Source organism: Phyllobates terribilis, unplaced genomic scaffold, assembly GCF_046119375.1.
Source record: "Phyllobates terribilis strain yellow unplaced genomic scaffold, ASM4611937v1 Scaffold_12__6_contigs__length_324123572, whole genome shotgun sequence".
Classification (NCBI taxonomy): Eukaryota; Metazoa; Chordata; class Amphibia; order Anura; family Dendrobatidae; genus Phyllobates; species Phyllobates terribilis.
The window spans coordinates 36,865,350-36,892,414 of NW_027362772.1; the positions used below are offsets into that span (position 1 = coordinate 36,865,350).

The 27,065-nt window shown below is 44.7% G+C and overlaps 1 protein-coding gene across 1 annotated transcript; it reads right to left on the reverse strand.

Moving 5' to 3' along the window:
- Nucleotides 1–552: 552 nt before the first annotated feature.
- On the reverse strand, nt 553–26,776 carry LOC141171656 (myeloid cell surface antigen CD33-like). The gene is made up of 11 exons (XM_073655321.1): nt 26,656–26,776; nt 22,695–23,072; nt 21,208–21,474; nt 20,457–20,498; nt 11,485–11,569; nt 3,178–3,274; nt 1,692–1,862; nt 1,421–1,588; nt 920–983; nt 825–833; nt 553–743 (listed from the first exon to the last, which is right to left on the reverse strand). Exons 1-11 carry the CDS (start codon nt 26,696–26,698, stop codon nt 553–555), a joined length of 1,515 nt encoding a protein of 504 aa, XP_073511422.1. The 5' UTR covers nt 26,699–26,776.
- Between the last annotated feature and the right edge of the window lie 289 nt (nt 26,777–27,065).

Here is a 27,065-nt window from a genome sequence, read left to right on the forward strand (position 1 = left end):
GCCCCTGATGTCCCAGGAAGGCCCGCTAAAGTTAGTGGCAGCCATCCACATGCTGGCCAAAAGTTCATACTTTCCCGTGCTTTCCAACCCTGTGGCCTTGGACTTCCATAAAATCTTTTATTTCTATCAAACCTCTCAGGTCATCTCTATCTGACGACTAAAACCAAAAAATGCTTTAACTGTTTCTATGCTGATGTAGATGATGTACTCTGAGATAGCACATTGGAGATGGAAGATGAGGAAGAACAAGAGGGGGTGCAGGAAGTGGTGTAGGAAACCCTGACAGAAGTAGGGCCAGCAATCTTCGGCATTGGTAATGTGGTGCCAGTGTCTGTAGCGCCACAAAATGCCTACATGTGTAATATAATTCATATGTATTGCCAATTATGGTGAGGGTAAGTTCTCTGCTGTTTTCATTGTATCCACACATTGTTACCCGATCCCTTACTGAAGGACTGTGCCCTGTGCCTAAACCAGGAAGTTGTGCACGATCCCTCAGAGGGGAGGAGGTGCTTTAGTAGTTGTAGTGTGAGGAAGATGTTGGAACCAGCTTCATGGAGTGCGCTGTGCATGGGAGAGAAGTGTGCTCTCTGCTAGGACAAGCTGCACAAGGCAGGGTCTCAGTCCCGAGAGCACAGAGACTTTCAGGGTCCATGCTAAACTGATCGACTGCTCAGTCTTTATGTCTGGCAGAAAAGTGCTTTTTCCTAGAGGCTCAGCGATGCATAGAATCAGGACCTCTGCTGCAAGAGAAAGTAGGTGTTTTCCACAGGAATCAGGCTGTCTGCTCACTGGACGGGATCATGTATTCAGTAACTGTTTACCTTGGGCTCCTGGAGATCCAAGGAATCATTTACCAGAGGTATGATTAGCAGCAGGAAGGCTACACAACCTCACAGAAGAGAATCTGAACCCTCACCGTGCAGGTCTGACCAAAACTCTGTATGTGAACTGTATAGAAGCTTCTTGAACTGTTTGCAGAACTTCAGTAAATGGTACAAACTGCTTATTACCCAGTTGAAATATGATTATTTTCTGCTGCCCCATTCCTGCTCCAACTCCCCTGGGAGCCAGCCCTGGTTGGGAAGGGTTAATCATCTGGCACTGCTCATCACCACCTAACTCTCATCAGTGCCCGGTCATACCAGGCTGAACATCCCAACTGGCGTCACAAACCTTTTTATTATTTTATTATTAACCCCCACCATTGACAAAGACTGTCGCGTGCACCCGGTTGGACCATACCAGCACTCGGAACGCCGTGCACCATTACTGTGACCGCAGCGTCCTGTGCCAGGGTGGGACTGTGTCCCAGTCTACACAATGTTCGGCCTCCACCCAACATCAGTATCCTCACAAATGCTCTTCTGGATGAAGGGGCAAATATTCCCACAGACCCCTCCAAAATCTTGTAGGAAACCTTCCCAGAAGAGCAAGAGATATGATGTCTGCAGAGGAGCGACTTCATGTTAATGCCTTTGGTTGTAGAATGGGAGGTCAGAAAAGCTCCTGTGAGTGTTTTGTGGAGGGGGCACATACTTTCCTCCCTATTCAGCATATGTAGATTTATTAAACTGGCAATAAGGGTCTCCAGAACCATAAAAGAATGTTGTATCAATAGCTGCTAATCATTTATTAATCCTATAGACATAAGATAAGTACACAAAATCCACAGATCATGATGGGATCACGCATCTTCCTTGTCTCAGTTTCTTTTTCCCTTTTATTTCTGCATATTCGGATTCTGGTTGACTTGATTTCACTTTGGAGGGTTTAGGGGTGAAAGCGACGGTGGAATAATTGAGGTCGCCTTTTGATGGGACTCCACTGGGATCCAGCTCTGTATTGTTGTCTGGTGCCTCCTGTGCAGGAAAGAGAACTATTAACTACTGTATAACATACGGGAGCAGTGCTATGCGCTGCTTAGGCTTTGTTCACACCACATATTTTATCATCTGTTTACCATATATGTGACTCTCCCGCAGATCTGCTTTTCGTGTTGTTGATGGAGACCAGAAATGCTCAGTTGCGGAGCTGCACGGCACAACTCCATCAACCGTAAACCGAGGCGTTAATCTCCTCTAATTTAATGTCCCATACTATGCTTTTGAGTTTTTCCAGACCACAGAGCATTATAAAAGATGTGAATAATAAAAAACAAAATCCTTATACTCAACTCACCGTTCACCTTTCCGGCCTTTTCGCTCCTCACCTTCACCGGTTCGATCCTCGCTGAATCTTCCTATCACAGCCGCCATGTCTGAAATCCCTGCGCCTCTCACACTAGGCTGAGACTTTCAGCTTTGATGGGGCCTGAGAGGGGTCTTTGCATGTGCATGCAAGGACAGGGGATGTCATAATGCAGTGACCTTGAATCTAGGGATTTCAGCAAGAGCAGTGCCGATCCAAAGATGCGACAAAGACCAGACAGGTGACCGGAGGGGTAAACAGTAAGGTGTGTAAAAGGATATTTTTTTTACTTTTTAATATTTTGATGGCCTTTTTTGGTTTAGATGGTGGCCATCATTTGCTGGATCCGCGTGGAAATGAGTTTGAAAAGATTCTGCATTTTAGTAATTGCGGATTTTTGTAAACTTTGAGTAGAATTCAATTCCACTCAAATTTATTTGCTCATTTCCAATGTGAGCCATCAGCAATTTTTCAGAATGCATTGCTAAGTAGAGCGCACTGTGTGGTATTCATCTTTAAGGGTTTTTCTCATCTTCAACAGGAGCACAATGCTCCAGTCCCTAAACATCCTGCTTGCTGATGTGGTCCTGTTTGCCCGAAAGCTTAAACTGTTCACCAAGCAGAGGAAGCTTTGCCTCTGCTGCATCAGTAGCACTTGAGCTAGCCGGATTGTGAGCTAAGAGTGCACTTCAGCTTTAGAACAGCACTTACAGGCTTTATGGAAAAGAGCTTGTAAGTGCTGCGCATGTAGATCTGACTTTTTTTGGTGGTATTGTTGTTTTACCTTATGAGATCACTAAAAAATTGCTACATTTTTCATCTGACACTGATCCATGCCCATCCCAACTTGCTCATCTTTTGTTTTACCTCAGATTGAATGTTTAATGGAAAATAAGTGCCCATAACTGAAGCTACGTGGGGATGATGGATGTTTGGTGGAGGTCAGTGTTGCACATACTCTACATATAGGATCGTTACTTTGTATACCTCAGCGTTGTGTCCAGATTTCTCATTTGCTGGGGGTTCAGTTCTCTCGGATGGTTCTTTTGCTCTCACATAATTCTTCTTTTTGCCCATTTTTTTCCTGAAAATGAGTTGGATAGAATATCTAAGAATTATACATTATATAGGACAGATGAAAACTGTTGGAAAACAGCGCACTAGACCACAGGGTGATACCTGTTTAAAAATATATATTAGCTCTAGGTAATCTGCTCATTCTAATTGAGTTGTTGTAGGCACAACTCCTGTGAAAGCTCAAGGTCCCACTCCAAAGAGCATTTCATAGTATTTTAACAGTCCCTCACCACCTTCAAGTCCACAGTTACTGCAGCAAAACAAACATAGTTATCATCTCTCATATCCTCCCTGTCACACAACCCTAAACAGCTATTCAAAGCTTTCAATTGTCTCCTCCGCCCCCCAGTGCCTCTTCCCTCTCCTCTCATCTCAGTCGAAGACTTTGCCTCATTTTTCAAGCAGAAGATTGACACCATAAGACAAAGCTTTTGCCTAAAGTCCCCACAACCCCTCCTCATAACTACTCAACTGTACTCTTCCAAAACCAGCTTCTCCCCCATTACGGTCAATCAACTCTCCTCTTTACTCTCCAAATCATACCTCACCACCTGCGAACTTGACCCAGTCCCATCCCACCTCATCCCTAACCTCACCATAGTCTTCATCCCAACCCTAATCCACCTTTTCAACCTGTCACTAACAATTGGAGCCTCCCCCTCATGCTTCAAACATGCCTGGATCACACACATCCTCAAAAAGCCCTCCCTTGACCCATCCTCTTTGACTAGCTATCGCCCCATATCACTTGTACCCTATGCCTCAAAGCTACTGGAACAACATGTCCATTCTGAACTGTCCTCCCACCTCTCCTCCTGCTCCCTCTTTGACCGCCTCCAATCTGGCTTCTGACTGCACCACTCCACTGAAACTGCCCTGACCAAAGTTACCAATGACCTTCTAACTGCCTAATCCAAGCGACACTACTCAGTCTTCCTCCTCCTGGACCTGTCATCTGCCTTTGACACAGTGGACTATTCCCTCTTGCTACAGATTCTCTCATCTCTCGGCATCACGGACTTGGCCCTATCTTGGATCTCCTCATACCTAACAGACAGAACATTCAGTGTCTCCCACTCACACACCACCTCCTCATCTCACCCCTTAACAGTCGGTCTCCCCCAAGGTTCAGTCCTAGGACCCCTGCTCTTCTCCATCTACACCTTCGGCCTGGGACAGCTCATGGAGTTCCACTGCTTTCAGTATCACCTCTATGCTGATGACATATAGATCTACGTCTCTGGACCCGATATCGCCTCCCTACTAACCAAAGTTCCACAATGTCTGTCTGCTATTTCATCCTTCTTCTCTGACAGATTTCTAAAACTTAACATGGATAAAACAGAGTTCATCATCTTTCCACATTCTCACTCAACCCCCCCAACTGACCTAATCATAAAAGTCAATGGCTGTCCACTCTCCCCAGTCCCGAAAGCTCGCTACCTTGGGGTTACCCTAGACTCTAACTTCTCCTTCAAACCACATATCCAAACCGTTTCCGCTTCCTGCCAACTCCAGCTCAAAAATATCTCCCGAATCCGCACAAACACTAGTGCACGCCCTCATCATCTCCCGCCTTGACAACTGCAACCTCCTGCTCTGTGGCCTCCCTTCTAACACTCTCGCACCACTCCAATCTATTCTAAACTCTGCTGCCCGACTAATCCACCTGTCCCCCCGCTATTCCCTGGCCTCTCCTCTCTGTCAATCCCTTCACTGGCTCCTCATTGCCCAGAGACTCCAGTTAAAAACCCTAACCATGGCATACAAAGCCATCCACAGCATGTTTCCTCCATATATCTGTGACCTAGTCTTCCAGTATATACCTACACGCAACTTCCGATCCTCACAAGATCTCCTTCTCTACTCCCCTTTTATCTCCTCTTCCCCCAATCAGATACAAGACTTCTCCCATGCATCCCCCCTACTCTGAAACTCTTTACCCCAACACGTCAGACTATCGCCTACCTTGTAAACCTTCAAAAGGAACCTGAAGACCCACCTCTTACGACAAGCCTGTAAACTGCAGTAACCCTCGCTCCACCATACCGCTGCACGACCAGCTCTACCCCCACCTGCTGTATCCTCACCCATCCCCTGTAGATTGTGAGCCGTCGCGGGCAGGGTCCTCGCTCCTCCTGTACCAGTCACTGACTTGTATTGTTCAAAATTTATTGTAATTGTTTGTGCTATGTATATCCCTTTCACATGTAAAGTGTCATGGAATGAATGGAGCTATAATAATAAATAATAAAAATAACGGTTGCTGCAGCCCTGTGGTCGGGGGATGAACTATACCAGGATGCTCGAAAGAAAAAATAATCAATCATTTTGGGCTTTACTAGCCAAAATGAAGATCCTTGATCCAATAATATAAAGAAGCGGTTTTTAGTCACAACGTGTTTCCATGCCAGACTGGCGACTTTCTTAAGTGAAAAGATCTTAAATTTGGTTAGCATAGCCAAAAAGCGTAAATTGTCTTTTTCTTCATACTATATAGTATGCCGCATAGCTGATTAGACTCTATGCTTAGCTGGTCTTCTTATGAAGATCCATTTTCCCCTGTGCCAAAGTCAACCAAACTTTGATGTGCACTGATGAGGAGCAAACACTCTGAAACAGCTGCCTGTAGATGGGTTGATTTGAGCTGGAAAAATCCACTTGAAAAAAACTTTGTGATCCAGTAGTCAAATCTTTAATAATTGACATGTTGTTTCTTTTTCCAAGTGGGAAAAACTCATAAAAAACAGCATTAAGTTCACTCTAAACATGCTGCCCTGTTGTGTCGAAAGGAAGATTATTCAATGCAATTTTTGATGTGGATTTTGAAGCAGAAATAACTTCAAATTCAAAACCTAATAGCCTAACGGATACATAATTTGTGTATTTCTTGAGTCTAAAGAACATTGCCAATAAGACATATTTATCTGGTCTCTCTAAAGTCAGGAACAGGCCAGACACCTCAACGCCGAATCATAAAAAATAAAATGTAATTTGTTTAACAAACAGATATGTCTCTTCCTTCCTCTTTTTTAATATATGTGATATATAATTATTTTGCTTTCAAATAAAAAAAACAAGCAAACAAACAAAAATAGCATATTTTTGGCACTCTGTCAGGAGAGGTTTGTAACATTTTGTATGACCACCCATATGCAGCGATGTGAGTTGCAGCCAACTGAGGTTTTTCTAGCATGTCACAATAATGTATTAAATTGGGTTTTGTAAGAAATTATAGTCCATAACCAACTTCAAGTAAAGGGAAGGATGGACGCGTATGGCACACAACTTTCCATGTGTGTGATACAACTTACCTCTCCTGTGTTCACTAACTCGATATGTTTGTAAGCTGACCACTTCACGACCCCTGTTCAACACTTTTCTTTTCTTTATGACCAGCCTGTTTTACTTTGCTTGTATTATATCCTGCATCTGGGCCAATTCATAATTATCTGATAAACATGAGGCGGAGGCCTCTCCCCTCTGCTTAATACCTGAATGCATTTGCTAGCATATATATTGTGAGCACTAGGTCTGCTGACATAGTCTGCCCAGCGTGAATTCACCAAGTGTGAAATCATACAAGTGAGGCATATTGAAGAATTAGACCTGAATTGAACCTGAAGGGAACCAAAGTAAACTGGATACCCTGGCAAAGTAAGCAATTTTTCTGTTTTTGTCCCTCCCTCCCCTATAATCCTCCACTTTCTACTAACCCCCCTAATCCATACACCAACTAATGAACTCTTCATATCTCCCTCCATCCTCCCCATTCATCTCACCTCCTCCTCGGAACTATTTCTCAATATTCAATCCTGTATCTCCAAACACAGACAGCCACCTCATGCCCTCTCCTGCTCCCACCTGCTAACACTTTCCCTGCTCCTACTGACTGCTGGCGATATCTCTCTAAATCCTGGCTCTCCTCAGCACATCCCCACAGTCACTTCTGCCGCCTATCCACAATCTGTCGCAAACTCTCGCAACCATTCAAAGCTTATATCCATCCACCCAGCCCCCGCTTCCCCACTCCCACTAACAGGAGCTCTACGGAACGCTCACTCTGTCAGCAACAAACTTTCCTACAGCCATGACCTTTTCATTACTAACAAACTTTCCTTGCTCAACATCACTGAAACCTGGCTCACCTCCTCTGACACGGCTTCTACAGCTGCACTTTCGTATGGTGGATTCCATCTTTCTCACTCAACCCACTCTAATGGCAAGCATGGTGGAGGGGTAGGTTTTCTCCTGTCAGATAACTGCTCCTTTACCCATATCCCACTGCAACCCTCTGTTGCTCTCCCCTCTTTTGAGGTGCACTGTGTGCACATCTACTCCCCCTCCAACCTCCAACTGGCTGTCATTTACCACCCCCCAGGACCAGCCACCACTTTCTTTTACCACTTCACCCCCTGGCTGCTTCATTTCCTTTCCGCTGACATCCCCACTATCATCTTGAGTGACTTTGACATCCCCATTGACACTTCCCACTCATCTGTCTCTAAGCTTCTATCCCTCACTTCCTCCTTCGACCTTGCTCAATAGTTTTCTGCCCCCACTCACAAAGATGGCCATACACTGGACCTCATATTCACCCACCTGTGTTTCCTATTTAACCTCTCTAGCTCACCTCTCCCTCTTTCTGATCACAACCTGCTTACATTCTCTACCCTTTCCTCTCCAGGTGCACATTCCCCACTCCACAAACTTGCACACCCTCACAGAAATCTTAAAGATCTTGACCTACACTCACTCTCTGAATCCCTCCTCCCTCTTATAGACATAAGTTCATTAAATGATGCAGATGCTGCTGCCACTTTATATAACACCACAGCAGCTGCAGCTCTCAATTCGGTCGGCCCCCAACACATACCACAGCTCACACACTCAACAGACAACCCTGGCACATCAACCTGTCTAAAGAACTGCGAATGGCCTCTAGGTTTGCTGAGCAGAGATGGAAAAGGTTCCACTCCAACGAGCATTTCATCGCATTCAAACAGTCCCTCACTTCTTTCAAGTCCACCCTTACTACAGCAAAACAAACCTACTTCTCAACTCTCATATTCTCCCTGTCTCCCAACCCTAAACAGCTATTCAACACTTTCAATTCTCTCCTCCATCCTTCACCACCTCCTCCCTCTCCTCTCATCTCAGCCGAAGACTTTGCCTCATTCTTCAAGCAGAAGATTGACACCATCAGACAAAACTTTTGCCTAAAGTCCCCACAGCCCCTCCACATATCTACTTAACCCTCCTACTCCAAAACCAGCTTCTCCACCATTACGGATGATCATGTTCCCTCTTTACTTTCCAAATCACTCCTCACCACCTGCAAACTTGACCCAATCCCATCCCACCTCATCCCTAACCTCACCACAGTCGTCATCCCAACATTAACTCACCTTTTCAACTTGTCAATAACAACTGGTGTCTTCTCCTCATGTTTCAAACATGCCTCAATCACACCCATCCTCAAAAAGCCCTCCCTTGACTCATCCTCTGTGACTAGCTATCGCCCCATATAACTTCTCCCCTACGCCTCAAAACTACGGGAACAACATGTCCCTTCTGAACTGTCCTCCCACCTCTCCTCCTCCTCACTCTTTGACCGATTACAATCTGGCTTCCTACTGCATTGCTCCACTGAAACTGCCTTGACTAAAGTCACCAACGACCTACTAACTGCCAAATGCAAGCAATAATAAACTGACCTCCTCCTCTTGGACCTTTCATCTAGCTTTGACACAGTGGACCATTCCCTCTTACTACAGACTCTCTCATTTCTCGCCATCACAGACTTGTCCCTATCTTGGATCTCCTCATACCTAACAGACCGGACAGTGTCTCCCACTCACACATCACCTCCTCACCTCGCCCCCTATCTGTCGGTGTCCCCCAAGGTTCAGTCTTAGTGCCCCTGTTCTTCTCCATCTACACCTTTGGCCTGGGACAGCTCATAGAGTCTCATGGCTTTCAGTATCATCTCTATGCTGATGACACACAGATCTACCTCTCTAGACCTGATATCACCTCCTTATTAACCAGAATCCCACAATGTCTGTCCACCATTACATCCTTCCTTTCTGCTAGATTTCTAAAACTTAACATAAATAAAACTGAATTCATCATCTTTACACCTTCTCACTCATCCCCCACATCTGACCTATCCATCATAGTCAATGGCTGCTCACTCTCCCCAGTCCTGCAAGCTCGCTGCCTCGGGGTAACCCTGGACTCTAATCTTTCCTTAAAACCACATATCCAAGCCTATTCCATTTACTACCGACTCTAACTCAAAAATATCTCCCGGATCTGCACATTCTTCAACACGAAACTGCAAAAACACTAGTGTACGCCCTCATCATCTCCCGCCTTGCCTTCTGCAATCTCCTGCTCTGTGGCCTCCCATTAACACTCTCGCACCCCTCCAATCTATCCAAAACTCTGCTGCCCGACCAATCCACCTGTCCCCCCGCTATTCCATGGCCTCTCTTCTCCGTCAATCCCTTCACTGGCTGCACGACCAGCTCTACCCTCACCTAGTGTATTCTCACCCATCCCTTGTAGATTGTAAGCCCACACGGGCAGGGTCCTCTCCCATCCTGTACCAGATGCTGGCTTGTATTGTTCAAAATTATTGTAATTGTAATTGTCTGTGCTACGTATACCCCTTTCACATGTAAAGAGCCATAATATAATAATAATAATAATAATAATAATAATAATAATAATAATAATAATCATGTTTTGAAAAGGACATAGCCATGAGTTAATGTGATGCACTAGTCCTCCCTGGGACCTTGCGGTACTCGGAGCAGGGTCAGTGTAGGAGTCGAGGGGGATGCAGTCGTGGCCTAGACCCGTTCCGTGCCCAGGGCTGTCACAAAAAAAGATATAATGGGCTTTCAAGTAAGAGTGGTATTTCGACTACGCCACCTGCGGTTTCCGGTGATGGACACCAGCGCTGCTTCAGTCCACTGAGGCCAGTGTAACGGGCAGCTAAGATAGGATGGCTCCCCGCAGGCGGAGCAGGCCTCAGGGCAGTGTGAAGAGGAATGGTGGGTGCAGTGCCGCGCAGGAAATAACGAGCTGAGACGGTGTATGAAGTCATCCGAGTCTTTACTCACTTGGGATGAACTTTCAGCCACAAAGCTTCTCTCTGCTACTCACGGTGTACTGCGGCCACCTGGAAGTGGATCCAGCACTTCCCAGGTAGATCAGGAGCACCTGTCGAGACCCCTCTGGTGTGTGTTCCTCTCCTTGGCAAGTTCTCCCACTAAGTCTCCTCCTGACTGTGTGTGGTACGAACGTGGTGAAAGGCCGGGTCCCGCTGGATAAACCCAGTGTCAGGGATACAGGTGGTGTAGGCCACTCAGTCCGTATCCCTCTGGGATCCACTAAGCCTCCGGGCTTTTCCGACTGAGACGTGAAGTAACAAAGTCAGATATCGGGGGCCGGTCACCCCTTTTGCAGCAGGAATCCCTCTGACTAGGCCAGAGTAAAGAATACAGGTGGCGACTCCGCTCCATCCGTATCCCCCTGGGATCCTTTTGCCTGTGGAGCCTATCTCCTCCGCTCCCCTCCAAGGCCTTCTTAGGTCTGGACCTTGACCGGGTAGAGACAGTGGTTAACTCTGACCGCTCCTCATCTCAAGGCCAGAGTACGAGGACCGTGTGTCTTCAGTCAGCTGCAGACTTTTGCTGGATAGTGGCAGAAGACCACATTCCAAGACGAAGACCACAATCACAGACGAAGATCACAATCAAAGACTTTGAACCTAAGATGGCCTTAGACTAAATATGAATGAATAAGTGTTTCGTAAAAGTGTGTCCTCCACCCTCACCCACTACATGGTTCCTCCTATCTTTTGGTTCCCCCCATCTCCTCTATCCCGGGCCGGGGCAGCACCCTGGTGCATTTAGGCCCCCTTCAGGACAGGAGTGGTGTAGTGTTGAATGGTGAAGTGGGGTCCTGAGAGATGCTCCATCCTTACCTGGAAGAGGAGATACCACACCTCTATCTGAGGTGCAGTACCCCTGTGGCGACTGAAACCTCAGGGGTGCCACATTAACAGCACACTATGTGGTCATCAGTGGTACTACAAGGAAATAGAATTGTGATTGCCTGTATGTTGAGTACTGTAGGTGGTGCAATCTGTATGGATTTTCAAGATTATTACAACCAAACAATACAATGAATATGAAATCTTACCTTGTAATTAATTTATATAGCAAAACGAATATGGTTGTGATTATCATTCCACATATGAATGCAATAGCTATGTCTCTGTATTTAGCTGTCCAACAAAAAAAAGAAAATTAAAATTATTTCTCTGTATTACTTTGGTGAAATACTATTGGACCTCTTCCCCAACACCAGGATAAAATTACTAAGACAGCTGAGAGATATTCCTATAAAATTATTGCAGGGGCACATTTACACTAAAAAAGTTGTCAAAGTGCCAAAGAAGTAAATTAGGTAAATTAGGTAAATAAGGTTTTTATGGAATCAAATGATGTATCACATGATCCCTCTCAATCAATAAGCAGATTCAAAAGTTTCTATAATACAATCTGTAAACCCAGACCCAACGCGACATTTCCAGAATAGTGAAGCTGTCCCAGAGTTCCAGGAGGTCGGAGATATGTCCTGACCTCAGCTCTATCTGTGTTTTGAAGATGCAGATACAGCTGAATACAATTTATCCTGAACTGTCTGAGTCTCAGTGCAGGAGGCACAATTATGTCAAAATTTCTCAGCTCCTGTGCAAAGCCACCGAAAGCACAGAGCATAGCAGAAAGAAAAAGAGAATTGGAAAAAGAGAAGGAAAAGAAAAAAAGAAGAGGACAAGGAGAGAGAAAAAGATGAGAATTAAAAGGAGGAGAGGAAAAGTGGAGAAGAAAGTGAAAGTGTCACGACTCTGTTGTCCAGTATCCTGGGACCAGGGGCTCTTTCCCTGTGCCTAATGCTAGGGGTTGTGCTAGCTATCCCTGTTCCTCGGATTACTTCTAATGGTGAAGACACTTGGGTCACGTACCTTGCTGAGCTCTTTAATCCACCCTCAGTCTGTTCCCTCCCCCCACCTAAAGAAGAGGGGAGTAGTATTGTATTGCAATACACCAACTAGACTAACAATGTAATATGTTCAGGAATAAAGGAAAATACCAGTCATACAAATATGCACACACAAACAGAGGAAAACAACGGGGAGTGTAGGATGGGGAAAACCAAAGTAAGAGAAGAAGATTTTCACACAACCAAAACCATGCAACACTCTTAGATAAATCCGCCAAACGCCTTCTCAAACAACAACTTCAAAAAAAGAAGATAACATTTTTTTGTCTATATTTAGTTAAATACTATTGGGCCTCTTACCCAATACCAGAACAGAACTACTAAGACATCAGTGAGATACACCAGTAAAATAATTAAAGGGGCACATTTACACTAAAAACGTTGTCAAAGTGCCAAAGTGCTAATGGTGAAGGCGCCAGAGCCATGTATCTTGCTGAGCTCCTGAATCTGCCCTCAATCTGTTTCCTTTCCCTACTGAGGGAAGAGGGGAGTAGTAGTGTATAGTAACACATCAACTAGACCAACAAGGTAATACGAAAAGAGATAAAGGAAAATACAGATCACACAAATATGCAGACATAAACAACATAGAAAAACACCAGGGGTGGAGGATGGGGGAAAACCAAAGTAGGAGAAGGAGAGGATTTGTACACAACCAGAACCAAGCAACAGTCTCAGATAAATCCATCAAATGCCCTCTCAATCAAAAACTCTCTACCAAATCCTGAAACTACACAGCAATGAAGCTAGCTCTGGCAATGACTGCTTGCCAGAGCCCAATATATATATGAGAGGGGAGTGGCTAACAGTGAACAACTGAGAGCATTAATGCAGGTATGCTTCCAAGAGCTCTCAACTGAACAGATTAACCCCTTCACTACTAGAAGAACCTGCACCATATAATATGAAGGAGAAGTGCTTCTAGTCAGTGCACTCTCTGTCGCAGTAAACTGGAGCGGTAGAAATGAAAAAAGAACAGAAGGAAATACTAAAAAAATGCGGAAGGCACAAAGAAAGGTGAGGAGGAAAAAGACAAGGTAGAGTAGAGAAACTGATATAATAAGATCAGGAAAAATAGAATAAGAAGAAGGAAAAATACAAGTTGAAAGAGCAAGAACAGAAGTAAAAAATAGGAAAGAGCAAGAGAAAGATGAATAAAAGAAAAAGGGAAGAAGGAAAGGAAGATTAATACATTTATTTAGACTTGAGGGATTGTATTACCAAGACAGGTTTCCAATCTTGGGGTTATTCAGTTCAGAAAAAAAACTATGTATTGATGACCTATCCTTAGGATAGTGTCACGGGTGTGTCAGAGATGACAGACAGTCGCCCTGCAGTTGGTTGCAGGAGATCTCTAAGTTTGGCATTACAGACATCTTCTTAGAGCCCTCTAGGACCCAGCGGCTACCTTTCTCTGGTTAATTAACACCTTGCCTTGGTGTATAAATACCTGCTGTGTTTCAGAGGAAAGTGACGGTGATATTCATTACTACTGATGAAGGCTTTTGCAGGAGCAGTACTTTGCCCTGTCTGGAGTTTGAGGATGTGTGCGCATTTGTCTGAGTCATCTAAAGCTAAGCAATTTACCCCTGTTTGTTTTAATAGACACCTTCAGGATAGATGGGTGAGACCATCTTCTCCGGGGCCTTCTTGTTGGGGTTGTGTACCTCTGCCTGGGGAGCGGTCTGGGGTTGAGCCAGTACTGGGGGAAGTGGTGGAACCCATGCAGTTAGGGGGTGTTTCTACATCATACATCTCCCCGGAGATTTGCAGGAAAAAAGCTGTATGTTTTTTTTGTGGGAAAAAGGGACATTTTGTAGGGACCTGTCCTGCAATTCCTAAAGTAAAGGAGTCTCGATTAACTCTTGGAAGTCTGGAGTTGGATAAACAAGGAGTTCATTTGTTACCAACTTGCAGATCCCACTTTATCCTGTCAGCAGAGGTGGTGCTAGAGAACAAAACCGAGAAAATTTCTGTGTTCATTGACAGTGGAGTTGGGGTCAGCATGGTTGATGCTGAGTTTGTGAAAACTCATGGTCTTTCTTGCTGTGCTTTAGCTGAACCTATTTCCATCTTTGTCATTGACTCGGCACCACTTGCACAGAAAGCATTTACTCAGATTGTACATAATGTAAAACTGAGAGTGTGGTCAGTTCATTGTGAAATAATCCCTTGCTATGTCCTGGATAATCTTCCGACACCGATTGTTTTGGGCATTCCTTAGCTTGTTAAATATAATCCGTTGGTGGATTGGCAAACTGGGGAGATTATTGAATGGGGAGATTACTGCCATGAGAACTGTTTAGATATTTCCCTTGCTACTGTCTCTACTGAAATATTACCTGCTTTTCTGTCTAGTATTAAGGATGTTTATCCTGAGAGGGGGTGTCAGGATTTGCCTCCTCATCGTGCTTATGACTGTCCTATTAACCTGACCCACGGAGCTAAACTACCGAAATCCAGACTGTCTAATCTTTCTGGCCCTGAGAGACAAGCCATTAGGGATTTCATTGCGGAAAGTCTGGAGAAGGGACATATCAGACCCTCATCTTCGCCCGTGGTGGCAGGGTTCTTCTTTGTGAAGAAAAAAGATGGCGGTCTACGTCCCTGTTTACATTTCCGGAAATTAAATCAAATTACCATCAGTGATCCATAATCTCTTCCTCTGATTCCTGATTTTCTCAGCCAGGTTGTAGGAGCTAAGGTATTCTCCAAGTTGGATTTAAGGGGAGCCACAACCTGGTTAGAATCAGGCAAGGTGATGAATGGAAAACAGCGTTCAATACCCCGGAAGGACATTTCGAGAGTATGGTTATGCCTTTTGGTTTGACCAATGCACCTGCGGTATTCCAGCATTTCATGAATGATATTTTCCACCATTTGGTGGGGAGGTTTGTGGTGGTTTGTGCTGGTCTGTGGTGGTTTGAGGTGGACGATATTTTGGTTTACTCATCTGATTTTGAGACTCATCGGGGGCATGTTAAGCAGGTACTCCAGATATTAAGGATAAAAAACTTTATGCCAAACTTTATGCCAAACTGGAAAAATGTTTTTCACTGTTTAGGAGGTGCATTTTTTTGGGTACTTGCTGTCATGTTCAGATTTTCAGATGGATCCGGAGAAGACCCGGTTCTTGATTGGAAACGTCCCGAGAACCTGAAGGCTTTACAATGTTTTCTGGGTTTTACTAATTTTTACTGGAAATTCATCCAAAATTACTCTGTTATTGTGAAACCCTTTACTGACATGACTAAGAAGGGGTCTGAAGAATCATTTTGCCACTCAGTCAACCCAATGTTTCTCAACCCTTTATTGTGGAGGTTGATGCGTTGGATGTCGGGGTTGGGGCGGTGTTGCCTCAGGGTTTGTCCCCTGGTAAATGGCATCCATGTGCCTTCTTTTCTAAAAAATTGTCTTCGGCTGAGAGAAATTATGACGTGGGTAATAGGGTACTTTTGGCGATCTAATTGGCATTCGAGGAATGGCGACATTGGTTGGAGGGGGCTGTAGATCTTATTACTGTTATTACTGACCAGAAGAACCTGTCATATCTCCAGTCAGCTAAACGTTTCAACCCTAGGCAAGCCAGATGATCCCTGTTTTTTACTAAGTTAAATTTTTGTTGTCACTTTTAATCCAGAGGTCCAAAATGTCAAGACTGATGCTTTGTCCCTGAGCTACCCTAGGGGGGGTGACCATGAGAACCCTGCCCCGATATTACAGAAAGGGGTAGCAATTTCGGCACTGAATCCTGAACTGGAGGGTGAGGTGTTGGAGGCTCAGGGGACACCCCTGCCTCCTGCCCTTCAAGAAGGTTATTTGAACCATCTGATCTGCGCCTCAAAGTAATTAAGGAACATCATAACTCTGTGCTTGCTGGGCATCCAGGTGGTAAGGCAACCGCGGACCTCCTCTCTTGTCGTTTTTGGTGGCCGAGGTTGCATTGGGATGTGATTGAACACGTAGCTGCTTGTAGTATTTGCATGCGTTCTAAGGTTTTGCAGACCCATCCATCTAGTACTCTTCTTCCACTACCAATCCCTAGTAGGCCATGGACACACTTGTCCATGGATTTTATTACTGGCCTACCTGTTTCTGCAGGCAAAACTGTGTTTTTGGTGGTAGTAGATAGGTTCAGTAAAATGCCTGCACTTTCAAATGCCAAGACACTTGCTCAGGTGTTCATAAATGAGATTGTGAAGCTTCACAGGGTTCCCTCTGATGTGGTGTCAGATCGGGGGACCCAGTTTGTTTCCAAGTTCTGGAAAGCATTCTGTTCTTGACTGAGGGTGCAGCTGTCCTTTTCCTCTGCCTTCCACCCTCAGTCGAATGGTCAGACCGAGCATGTCAATCAGAATTTGGAGACCTACCTCAAGTGTTTTGTCTCCGAAAATCAGGAGGATTGGGCATCCTACTTACCACTGGCAGAATTTGCCATTAATAATCATCGTAAAGAATCCACTGGTGGGTCACCATTCTTCGGTATATACGGTTATCACACACAGTTTGGTACCTTTAGTGGGGGAGGAGCTTCAGGAGTTCCTGAGGAGGAACGATTTGCTTTGTCGCTCTCCTCGGTATGGCAGGGGGTCCTGAGTAATTTAAAGATCATGGGAGACAGGTATAAACAAATGGCTGACAGAAAATGCTTGCCAGGTCCGGACCTGACTGTGAATGACTTTGTGTGGTTGTCTACCAGGAATATAAGATTGAAAGTTCCTTCTTGGAAGCTGAGACCTAGGTTTATTGGTTCATATAAAATGACCACCGTCATTAACCCAGCAGCGTTTTGTCTTAAACCTCCTCAGGTCCTTAAGGTACACAACGTGTTCCACAGGTCCGTATTCAAAAAGTATGTGGAACCTCTTGAGCCCTCACCTCTACCACCACCCCCAGTAATGGTAGATGGTAATCTGGAGTTACAGATTTCGAGGATTGTAGATTCTCGTCTCCAACGTCGTTCTCTATAATACATGGTGCACTGGAAAGGCTACGGTCCAGAGGAGAGGATGTCTGTTTCAGCGTCAGAGATGAACGCTCCCAGGTTGGTTCGCTCATTCCACACCTCTTATACCTGGTTCTGAATGTCTGGAGGCCACTAGAAGAGGGGTGGGTACTGTCGCGGGTGTGTCAGACAGTGACGGACAGTCACCCTGCAGTTGGCATCTTCTTAGAGGCTGTCTCTAGGACCCAGCGGCTACCTTCCTCTGGCTAATTAACACCCTGCCTGGGTGTAAAAATACCTGCTGTGTTTCAGAGGAAGGTACCCACGATATTCATTACTACTGGTCAGGTTTTTCTGGGCCCCGGGCGAAAGAGTCTCAGTGGGCCCCTTTAACACATACCACGATTCATGATGCAGAGATATATATATATAGTACAATTCAAAGATTTCACTTCTTACATTACATGAGTGATATCTATTGTAAATTCCACAATAGCTCAGAAACCGGTGAATCGCTCCACACAGAATACTGGCCCCCATATAAGGCCCCATACGGAATACTGGCCCCCATATAAGGCCCCATACGGAATACTGGCCCCCATGTAACGCTCCACACAGAATACTGACCCCCATATAACGCTCCACACAGAATACTGGCCCCCATATAAGGCTCCATACGGAATACTGGCCCCCATATAACGCTTCATACGGAATACTGGCCCCCATATAAGGCCCCATAAGGAATACTGGCCCCCATATAAGGCCCCATACGGAATACTGGCCCCCATATAAGGCTCCATACGGAATACTGGCCCCCATATAAGGCTCCATACGGAATACTGGCCCCCATATAAGGCTCCATACGGAATACTGGCCCCCATATAAGGCCCCATACGGAATACTGGCCCCCATATAAGGCCCCATAAGGAATTCTGGCCCCGATATAAGGCCCCATACGGAATACTGGCCCCCATATAAGGCTCCATGCGGAATACTGACCCCCATATAAGGCTCCATACGGAATACTGGCCCCCATATAAGGCTCCATACAGAATACTGGCCCCCATATAAGGCTCCATACGGAATACTGGCCCCCATATAAGGCTCCATACGGAATACTGGCCCCCATATAAGGCTCCATACGGAATACTGGCCTCCATATAAGGCTCCATACGGAATACTGGCCCCCATATAAGGCTCCATACGGAATACTGGCCCCCATATAAGGCTCCATACGGAATACTGGCCCCCATATAAGGCTCCATACGGAATACTGGCCCCCATATAAGGCTCCATACGGAATACTGGCCCCCATATAAGGCCCCATACAGAATACTGGTGCCCATATAAGGCTCCATACGTAATACTGGCCCCCATATAAGGTAAGGCTCCATACGGAATACTGGCCCCCATATAAGGCTCCATACGGAATACTGGCCCCCATAAAAGGCCCCATACGGAATACTGGCCCCCATATAAGGCTCCATACAGAATTCTGCCCCCCATATAACGCTCCATACAGGATACTGGTCCCCTTATAAAGCTCCATACAGGATACTGGCCCCCATATAACGCTCCATACAGGATACCGGTCCCCTTATAACGCTCCATACAGGATACCGGTCCCCTTATAACGCTCCATACAGGATACTGGCCCCCATATAATGCTGCATGCAGGCTGTTACCCCCCACATAATGCTCCATGCAGGCTGTTCCCCCCCCCACATAATGCACTATGCAGGCTGCCCCCCCCCTTTATAATGCCCCATGCAGGCTGTTCCCCACCTTATAATGCCCCATGCAGGATGTCACCCCCCCTCTTTATAATGCCCCATGCAGGATGTCCCCCCCTCTCTTTATAATGCCCCATGCAGGATGTCACCCCCCCTCTTTATAATGCCCCATGCAGGATGTCCCCCCTCTCTTTATAATGCCCCATGCATGATGCCCCCCCCACTCTTTATAATGCTCCATGGAGGATGCCACCCCCCCCTTCTCTTTATACTGCCCCATGCCTCCATACATTAAAAAAAAAAAAAATCAAATACTCACCTCCCTTCTCCTCACCTGCTACCTGTTGCTCGGGTCCGAACTCCAGCGTTGTCGGCGTCTTCCCGCTCAGCGCTCCCAGTGACGGCTCAGGGGAGGGCGCGGTGTAAAGACGTCACCGCGCCCTCTGACCTGAGATGTCACAGGGAGCGCAGAGCAGGAAGACAGCTGATCTGCGGAGGCACGGGGAGAGGTAAGTATCCAGCTGCCGGGGCCCTGAGCAAGCGGCGGAGAAGGGCGGGCGCTGACACCGCTCTCCTCCGCCCATAGCCCAGCGGGGTGCGCAACCGCCAGTGGGCCCTTCTGCCTGCTCAGGGCCCGGCATTTGCCCGGGTGCGCCGGGTGCTGACGCCGGCCCTGCTACTGGTGAAGGCTTTTGCAGGAGCAGTACTTCGTCCTCTCTGGAGCTTGAGGACATGTGCACATTTGTCTGAGTCGTCTAAAGCTAAGCAATTTCCCCCTGTTTGTTTACCCTTGTTGTCTATAGTGTTTAGTGGAGATCGACTAGTGCTCATCTCCTCTCTTCCCTAGCCTTAACCATACGCCAGGGAAAGACAGGGCGAGGCATACGTGCGGCAATTGATGAAGAGCCAATACAGGGACATTGGGGAAGAAGGGTGACGCTGATCAACCTAGAAGGTCTCCACTACTCCCCTTTCCCTAGAGTCTGGGCTCCCTTTCCCTCTTCTCTTTGTGTTGCACCAAGTCTTTCCCACACCTTGCGTGGAAGTGCTCACTTGCAGAGCTGCTCTGTCTTCTGGTAATGGCCAAGGATTGATACTACACATCTGCCTTCTATTCTAATCAATCAATATGAGACAGATGTGTAGTATCCTATGGTGGGCACTATCGGAAGACGGCCAGTTTCACAAGTGAATACTTTCGGCCGGCCAGCGGCAGCCGCCACTGATGGCGGCTGATCGGCATTGGTGACGGATGTCAGACCCCAACCAATCAGACATTGTTCCTAAGGTAGGTCATCAATGAAAACTAGTGAACAACTTCTTTAATATTGGAGGCATTGCAGATTCAAAGGGAAGACTCAATTCTATTGCATAAAGCTCAGCTGTGTTACATCTGCACATCATTTATATTCTAAAAAATATAACTTTACCTTCAGATGATTGACCGGTGATTCCTTTGTTTCCAGGGGGTGCTGCAAGAAAACACTGCAATTTAGCTGCTATAGGACACCAGTCTAAGTTGGCTACTTTACTTATCTTAATGGATGGTGAGAACATTGGATGCCCTGGAACAAGCCTACTATGTCAGCAAACAATCGTGTAGCATTAACAAGAAACATGAAATAAAGCTGGAGAGATCATCTCATTTTCCAGTTGGGTTTAGTTGATGATAAACCTTCCAACTTCAATTTTCTTTGCTATGGAAGCTTCTCATCTCTATATAATCACTAGTACAGGTACATTTTCCTTTCTATGGTTTATGTATCCCTCGTCTCGTATGATTTCACATTTCTCAATTTTGGTAACATAAACTCGATTTTATGGGTGGATAAAGACATGAGCTGGAAGAGCAGCGCCCATCACTCGGTTCTAATACTTTAGTAGAAATGTTGGGAGTCAGTAGGACGGTGTCAGATAGAGGCTACTTGATCTTACTTGAAAATATTGTACCCAAAGTATCAATCATCTATAAGATAAGCAAGAATATTTTTCAATATTCTCATAAGACATACGTAGACCCATGTGGCAAGAATTGGGCTCCAAAGACATCTCCTATTAGGGTGGTCTTCTGCTGAGCATTTGGGGCCATATTTAAGTCGGAGTATGTATCCACCCGATGATCTTTTGATTTTCTGTTGGACCTCTCTAACGAAAATACTTCCAAAACGAATATGTACTCACAGTAGACATCAAGAAAAATGGTTTTCCTGGTTGTATTCCCTTTTGTGTTTGTCATTTCGCATGTGATGTTTTCTTGGTGATCATCTGTAGAAGGGATAAATGTTACAGTAGATGAATTCTCCTTCCAGACACCGTCCACGTTACTTTTCTTCCATTGGAATGTTAAATTTGTTGCTGGGCAGTTTCCAGGAGGAGCACAGGTCAGGGTCTTATTGATTCCAGCAATCATGGTCCCAAAATCTGAGATGACCGGTTCATCTGTGAGATCTACACAATGATAAAAAAATCTTCTGTCCATAAAACATCTACTACAATGTATCCAACAGAGTTTTTTTGTAAATGGGAAGTATGGCCAGTGGCATGGTTGGAGGTGCTAGTCCCTGGGGGCAAGGCAAATATTTTCCTCCCCTAACCTGATGACCGTTATCACTCTCTGAGTCCCTTCCACCAGTCTAGAATGAAACTCCTTATCCCCGAGCATATGTAAATACAGACATAATTATGGTTTGTCATTGAACACTCTAGTCATTTTCTGCTTTTGCAAAAAATTAAAAGTTATACATTGATATATTTTTTTCTTTTTTACAATTGGAATTGTAACTAATAATAATTGGAACTATTTTTTTTGTATAGCCCTAAACCTAACCCTAACTCTATCCCTACCCCTAAATCTAGTCATTACCTTAGTCCTAACCCTTATCATAACCTAAACTGTCCTAATATTAAGTGTGTCCCACGTAAAAAAAAGAAAAAAGATAAATAATAAACTTTAAAGAGTAACTAAACATTTTTTGAAGTTTTATTTCCATGCAGATTGCTGGGTGGTCCATGTCTGATATCTCAAAAGAACTATTAAAAGTCCCTAAACGTGAGAGCAGAGAAGAATAAAAATTCAATAGAAATTTATAAACTACAACATATAAAACGTTCAACGTAGACTGTTATAAACTTTCTAGTGAATCTTTACTCCTCTCTGTGCGTTCCTCAGCTGCTCACTCCCAATGTGTCTACTGAATGATCAGTGGAGGGTTTTGAGTCCTTGCCCCCCACCGATCTGCACAGAATTAAGAGGCCTGAAACATATAAAAACTTTCAACAAAACTTTTGTTACTCATTAAACTATATTATTGATTTATTTTTTACAATGGAAACTTCTTTAGATTTGGGACAATATTGCCAGCAGGCTTCTGCCTCTCTTTTCACAAAATTACAAATGAAAGAAGAGGTGGGGAGCACAATGCAGTATTTGTCACCTCCCTTGCTGCCTATGCAGAGTGCATGAGCAGAAATTAGTTCATTATCAGCTGCTGCTCTCTGTATAGGCAGTGATACAGATGACAAAGCTTTGTTATGTTGGAAGCTCTCTATTTCATGAGGTCCGGTGCTTTCTACTTGTAAGTTATTAGAAGTATTATATAATGTGCAGCTCAGTGAAATAGAGCAAATACAGATCACAGTGATGACTACATTATGGTTCTGGCACTTACCAGTCACAGTAATGGTGGTTGTTGATTTCACATGATAATTATATCTCACTGCACTGTTTTTACTTTCTTCAAATCTGAAGTAATACCCCCCCTCATCTCCTTTCCTGGCGTCAGTGATGGTCAGGGTGCAGTCTCCAGTATACGGATTTCCCGTCAGGTGGAAGTTTGTTTTATTCACATCACTGGATTTATTATTTGTAGCAACGATATAATAAGGAGATAAAAATTCCTTTATCTGTATCCAGTATCCAGAGGAATTACTGAATGTATTTCTACTGTCAGCGATGAAGGTGCAAGGAATCGTCACACAGAGACCCTCCTGTACACCGACATTACGAGAGACTCGGATAGAATAGCCCGCCAGCTGGCACGTGATACCTGTAAAGAGATAAAGTATGCCATTATTACCATTATATTAGGGATGAAAAAATGAACGTAGATATTGCTAAAAGTATTTTCATAAACTTTACCTGTTTCTTTCATAATTAAATACATCAGAATTAGAGATGAGCGAATCATAGAATCCTAGAATGGTAGAGTTGGAGGAGACCTCCAGGGACCTCGTGTTCAACCCCCTACTCAATGCAGGATTCACTAAACCATCTCAGATAGATGTCTGTCCAGCCTCTGTATGAAGACTTCCATTGAAGGAGACCTCACCACCTCTCGAGGCCACCTGTTACACTCGTTAATCATCCTCAATGTCAAAAAGTTGTTTCTAATATCTAATCTGTATCTTCTCCCTTTCAGTATCATCCCATTGCTTGTCGTGTTTCCATGTGTAAATGAGAATAAAGCTGATCCTTCTACAATGTGACAGCCCTTCAGATATTTGTAGACAGCTATTAAGTCTCCTCTCAGTCTTCTCTTTTGCAGCTAAACATTCCCAGATCCTGTAACCGTTCCTTGCAGGACATAGTTTGCAGTCCGCTCACTATCCTGGTCACTCTTCTCTGAACTTACTACAGTTTTTTTGGTCTTTTTTATAATTTGGTTCCCAGAAATGGACACAGTATTCCAGATGAGGTCTGACCAAAGCGGTGGAGAGTTGGGTAATTACTTCACGTGACGTAGACTTTGCTTCTCTTAACATATTCCAGAATTGTGTTTTGAGATTTCAATGCGAGTTGAATTTGTAGGAATTTGTTGCACCTGTTAAACTCTAAAAATTTGCTTAGAGCCATTGCAAAAATTGCATGAGTCACATTGTCATCACTATCCCCATTGGGAATCACAATCTAGATTCTCTATCAGTATCTGTTTGGACTGTGGGTTCAAATCCCACCAAGGACAACATCTGCAAGAAGTTTGTATGTTCTCCCCGTGTTTGTGTGGGTTTCCTCCAGGTTCTCTGGTTTTCTCCCACACTCCAAAGACATACTGATAGGGAATGTAGATAGTGAGCCCCAATGGGGACAGCAATAATAATAATAATGTATGAAAAGCGCAGCAGAATATGATAACGCTATATGAACAATGCATAATAAAAAGGGAGGAAACCAGAGAACCCGGAGGAAGCCCTCGCAAACACGGGAAGGAGACACAAACTCCTTGTAGATGTTGTCCTTGGTGGGATTTGAACCCAGGACCCCAGAGCTGCAAAGCAACAGTGCAAACCACTGAGCCATAGCATTATATTTGGATGGTATATACTATAGATGAGTTAATAAATTCAAGTGGAGATTAAGTCAAGTCGAATTTTACAAAAAAATGAATTCAGTAAAGTACAGATTTTTTGCAATTCACTTCAGCACCGATTCATCAAAATTTTGACCTCTGTCCACCATTTTCTGAAGACCCCGCTCTGTGTGAGAGGTGCGGGGATGTCAGCACTCACAACAGAGATCTGAAGGTGTGGCAAGGAGCGGACGGGTGACAGTGAGGAGCGGAGGGGCCGGAGAGGTGAGCAGTGAGGTGAGTATAAGGTTTTTATTATTTATTACATTTATGTTCTGGAGAAACCCCCAGAACATAATAAAGGACATTATAATTTGTGGAGGATAACTTTTCCATCAATGACATTTCCTGGGACAATCAGTGTGAACCATGTGTAGGTGTATGGTATATACCCTACAGTGTATAGCATGTACTATATCTAATATATAAAGCTGAATGTGTGTGTGTGTGTATGTATGTATGTGTGTATGTCCGGGATTGACATCTGCACCGTCGCAGCTACAGCCACAAAATTTTGCACAGTCATACATCTGGACCCTGAGAGCATCATAGGCTATGTTGTGAGGCGAAATTTTAACCCTGCACGTTCCAATTCACCAAACAATTTTGCCTCTATCTACATAATGGGGAAAAAGTGAAAGGAAAAGTGTTGGAGGCAAATTGACAGCTGCCACATGTGAACAAGGGAGAATTAAAGAATGAGAGCGATGGCGCCAAAGAGTATATACCGTACAGTTTCTAAGGTGGGGGCCCCGACATGTGATACTCATACTCACCACACACGGGGATATGAACACACACAAATTGCGCCACACACTACCACATGCTTGAACACATATCCCACCCTCAGCACACACAAAACTCATCTCACAAAGAATTTTCAGGCTGCCAATACCAACCAATCACAGCTCAGCTTCTATTTTGCTACAGTTAATTAATCTGAGCTGTGATTGGTTAATATAGGCAACAAAGGGCATTCTCAGCATAACAAAGCTTGTGTAAGGTAATAAGATGTCAGTTAGGGTGTGTTGGTGGAAAGGTTGATGTCAGTCACATTACTTCTATAAGAGATGATATTGAAACTGCCAGTTACAGACTATTTTTACCACAATAATGCCTCATAAGAAAAGGAATTTCATGGCACGAATGTCAGCTGATGCGAAAAGAAAAGCTGCATTACGGGCCAATGAAAAATGGGAAGACTGAGAAACAAGGCTGACACACATGAGAACAGCTGCTGCTTCCTCAAGAGCCAATGAACTTTCTGAGCAGAGGGAAGTGAGGCTTGCAGACAAGAGAACAAGAGCTGCTTCCTCATTGGCCAATGAACTTTCTGAGGAGAGGGAAGCAAGGCTTGCAGACATGAAAACAAGAGCTGCTTCCTCAAGAGCCAATGAACTTTCTGAGGACAGGGAAGCGAGGCTTGCAGATAAGAGAAGAGCTGCGTCCTCAAGAGCCAATGAACTTTCTGAGGAGAGGGAAGCGAGGCTTGCAAACATGAAAACAAAAGCTGCTTCCTCAAGGGCCAATGAACTTTCTGAGGAGAGTGAAGCGAGGCTTGCAGACATGAATACAAGAGCTGCTTCCACAAGAGACAATAAACTTTCTGAGCAGAGGGAAGCGAGGCTTGCAGACAAGAGAACAAGAGCTGCTTCCTCATTGGCCAATGAACTTTCTGAGGACAGGGAAGCGAGGCTTGCAGATAAGAGAAGAGCTGCTTCCTCAAGAGACAATGACATTTCTGAGGAGAGGGAAGCGAGGCTTGCAGACATGAAAACAAGAGCTGCTTCCTCAAGAGCCAATGAACTTTCTGAGGAGAGGGAAGTGAGGCTTGCAAACATGAAAACAAGAGCTGCTTCCTCAAGGGCCAATGAACTTTCTGAGGAGAGGGAAGTGAGGCTTACAGACATGAAAGCAAAAGCTGCTTCCTCAAGAGCCAATGAACTTTCTATCTATTTGTTTTGTGGTTTTTGTGTGGAGAATACATTTTTGTTAACACATTCTATTTTGCTAACAGCAGTTATTAACCCAGGCGAAGCCGGGTAGTACAGCTAGTATTATAAAAAGAGCTTAGATAGTGTAACACTGAGGGGCTGTCAGTCAGGCTGGGTTTACGGAGACTGAGTTTCCACTTTTAAAAAGGATTGTTCATTGTGGTATGGATTTACATAGAAAGTACACCAGCCTCATCAAGAGATCTACTGATTAATGTATACCGCTTGTCAAAACGGATGGGATGCACATATTATATTTATATATTAGTACATTGTACTATTGTACTTACTTTTCCAGAGGAGAGGGAGGATAACCACAAGGCTGACCCACATAATGCCGGGCTTTATCTGCCGCTTCTTGATTCTGAGATTAACTTTTTGTTGATATGTTGCAACTTTTCGTGGATCATAGATTCTATGGAACAAAATCTATTATTAGTGTTGAGCGAGCACTAAAATGCTCGGGTGCTCAAAGCTCGGGCCGAGCTCACCGTTAGAGTTGAGCCACCCCCGTAGTGTTCGAGTTCGGTTCGTCGAACACCCATATGCTCGTCGAACTGTTCGTCGAACACCTTCGAACACCGTTAAAACCAATGGCAGGCAAACAAAAACACATAGAAACACATAGAAAACACATAGAAAACACTTCAAAGGTGTCCAAAAGCTGACAAACTGCTCAGAAGACACAACTAACACATGG

What these genes read in the sequence shown, in the direction of transcription:
- LOC141171656 (XM_073655321.1), bottom strand. Translation starts at nt 26,698, where the DNA reads ATGTGGGTCAGCCTTGTGGTTATCCTCCCTCTCCTCTGGAAAA. An exon ending in AATCTGGACACAACGCTGAG is followed by an intron (nt 1,863 to 3,177) that starts GTATACAAAGTA and finishes TTTCCTGCACAG; the next exon opens with GAGGCACCAGACAACAATAC. An exon ending in TCTCTTGCTCTTCTGGGAAG is followed by an intron (nt 984 to 1,420) that starts GTTTCCTACAAG and finishes CATTTACTGAAG; the next exon opens with TTCTGCAAACAGTTCAAGAA.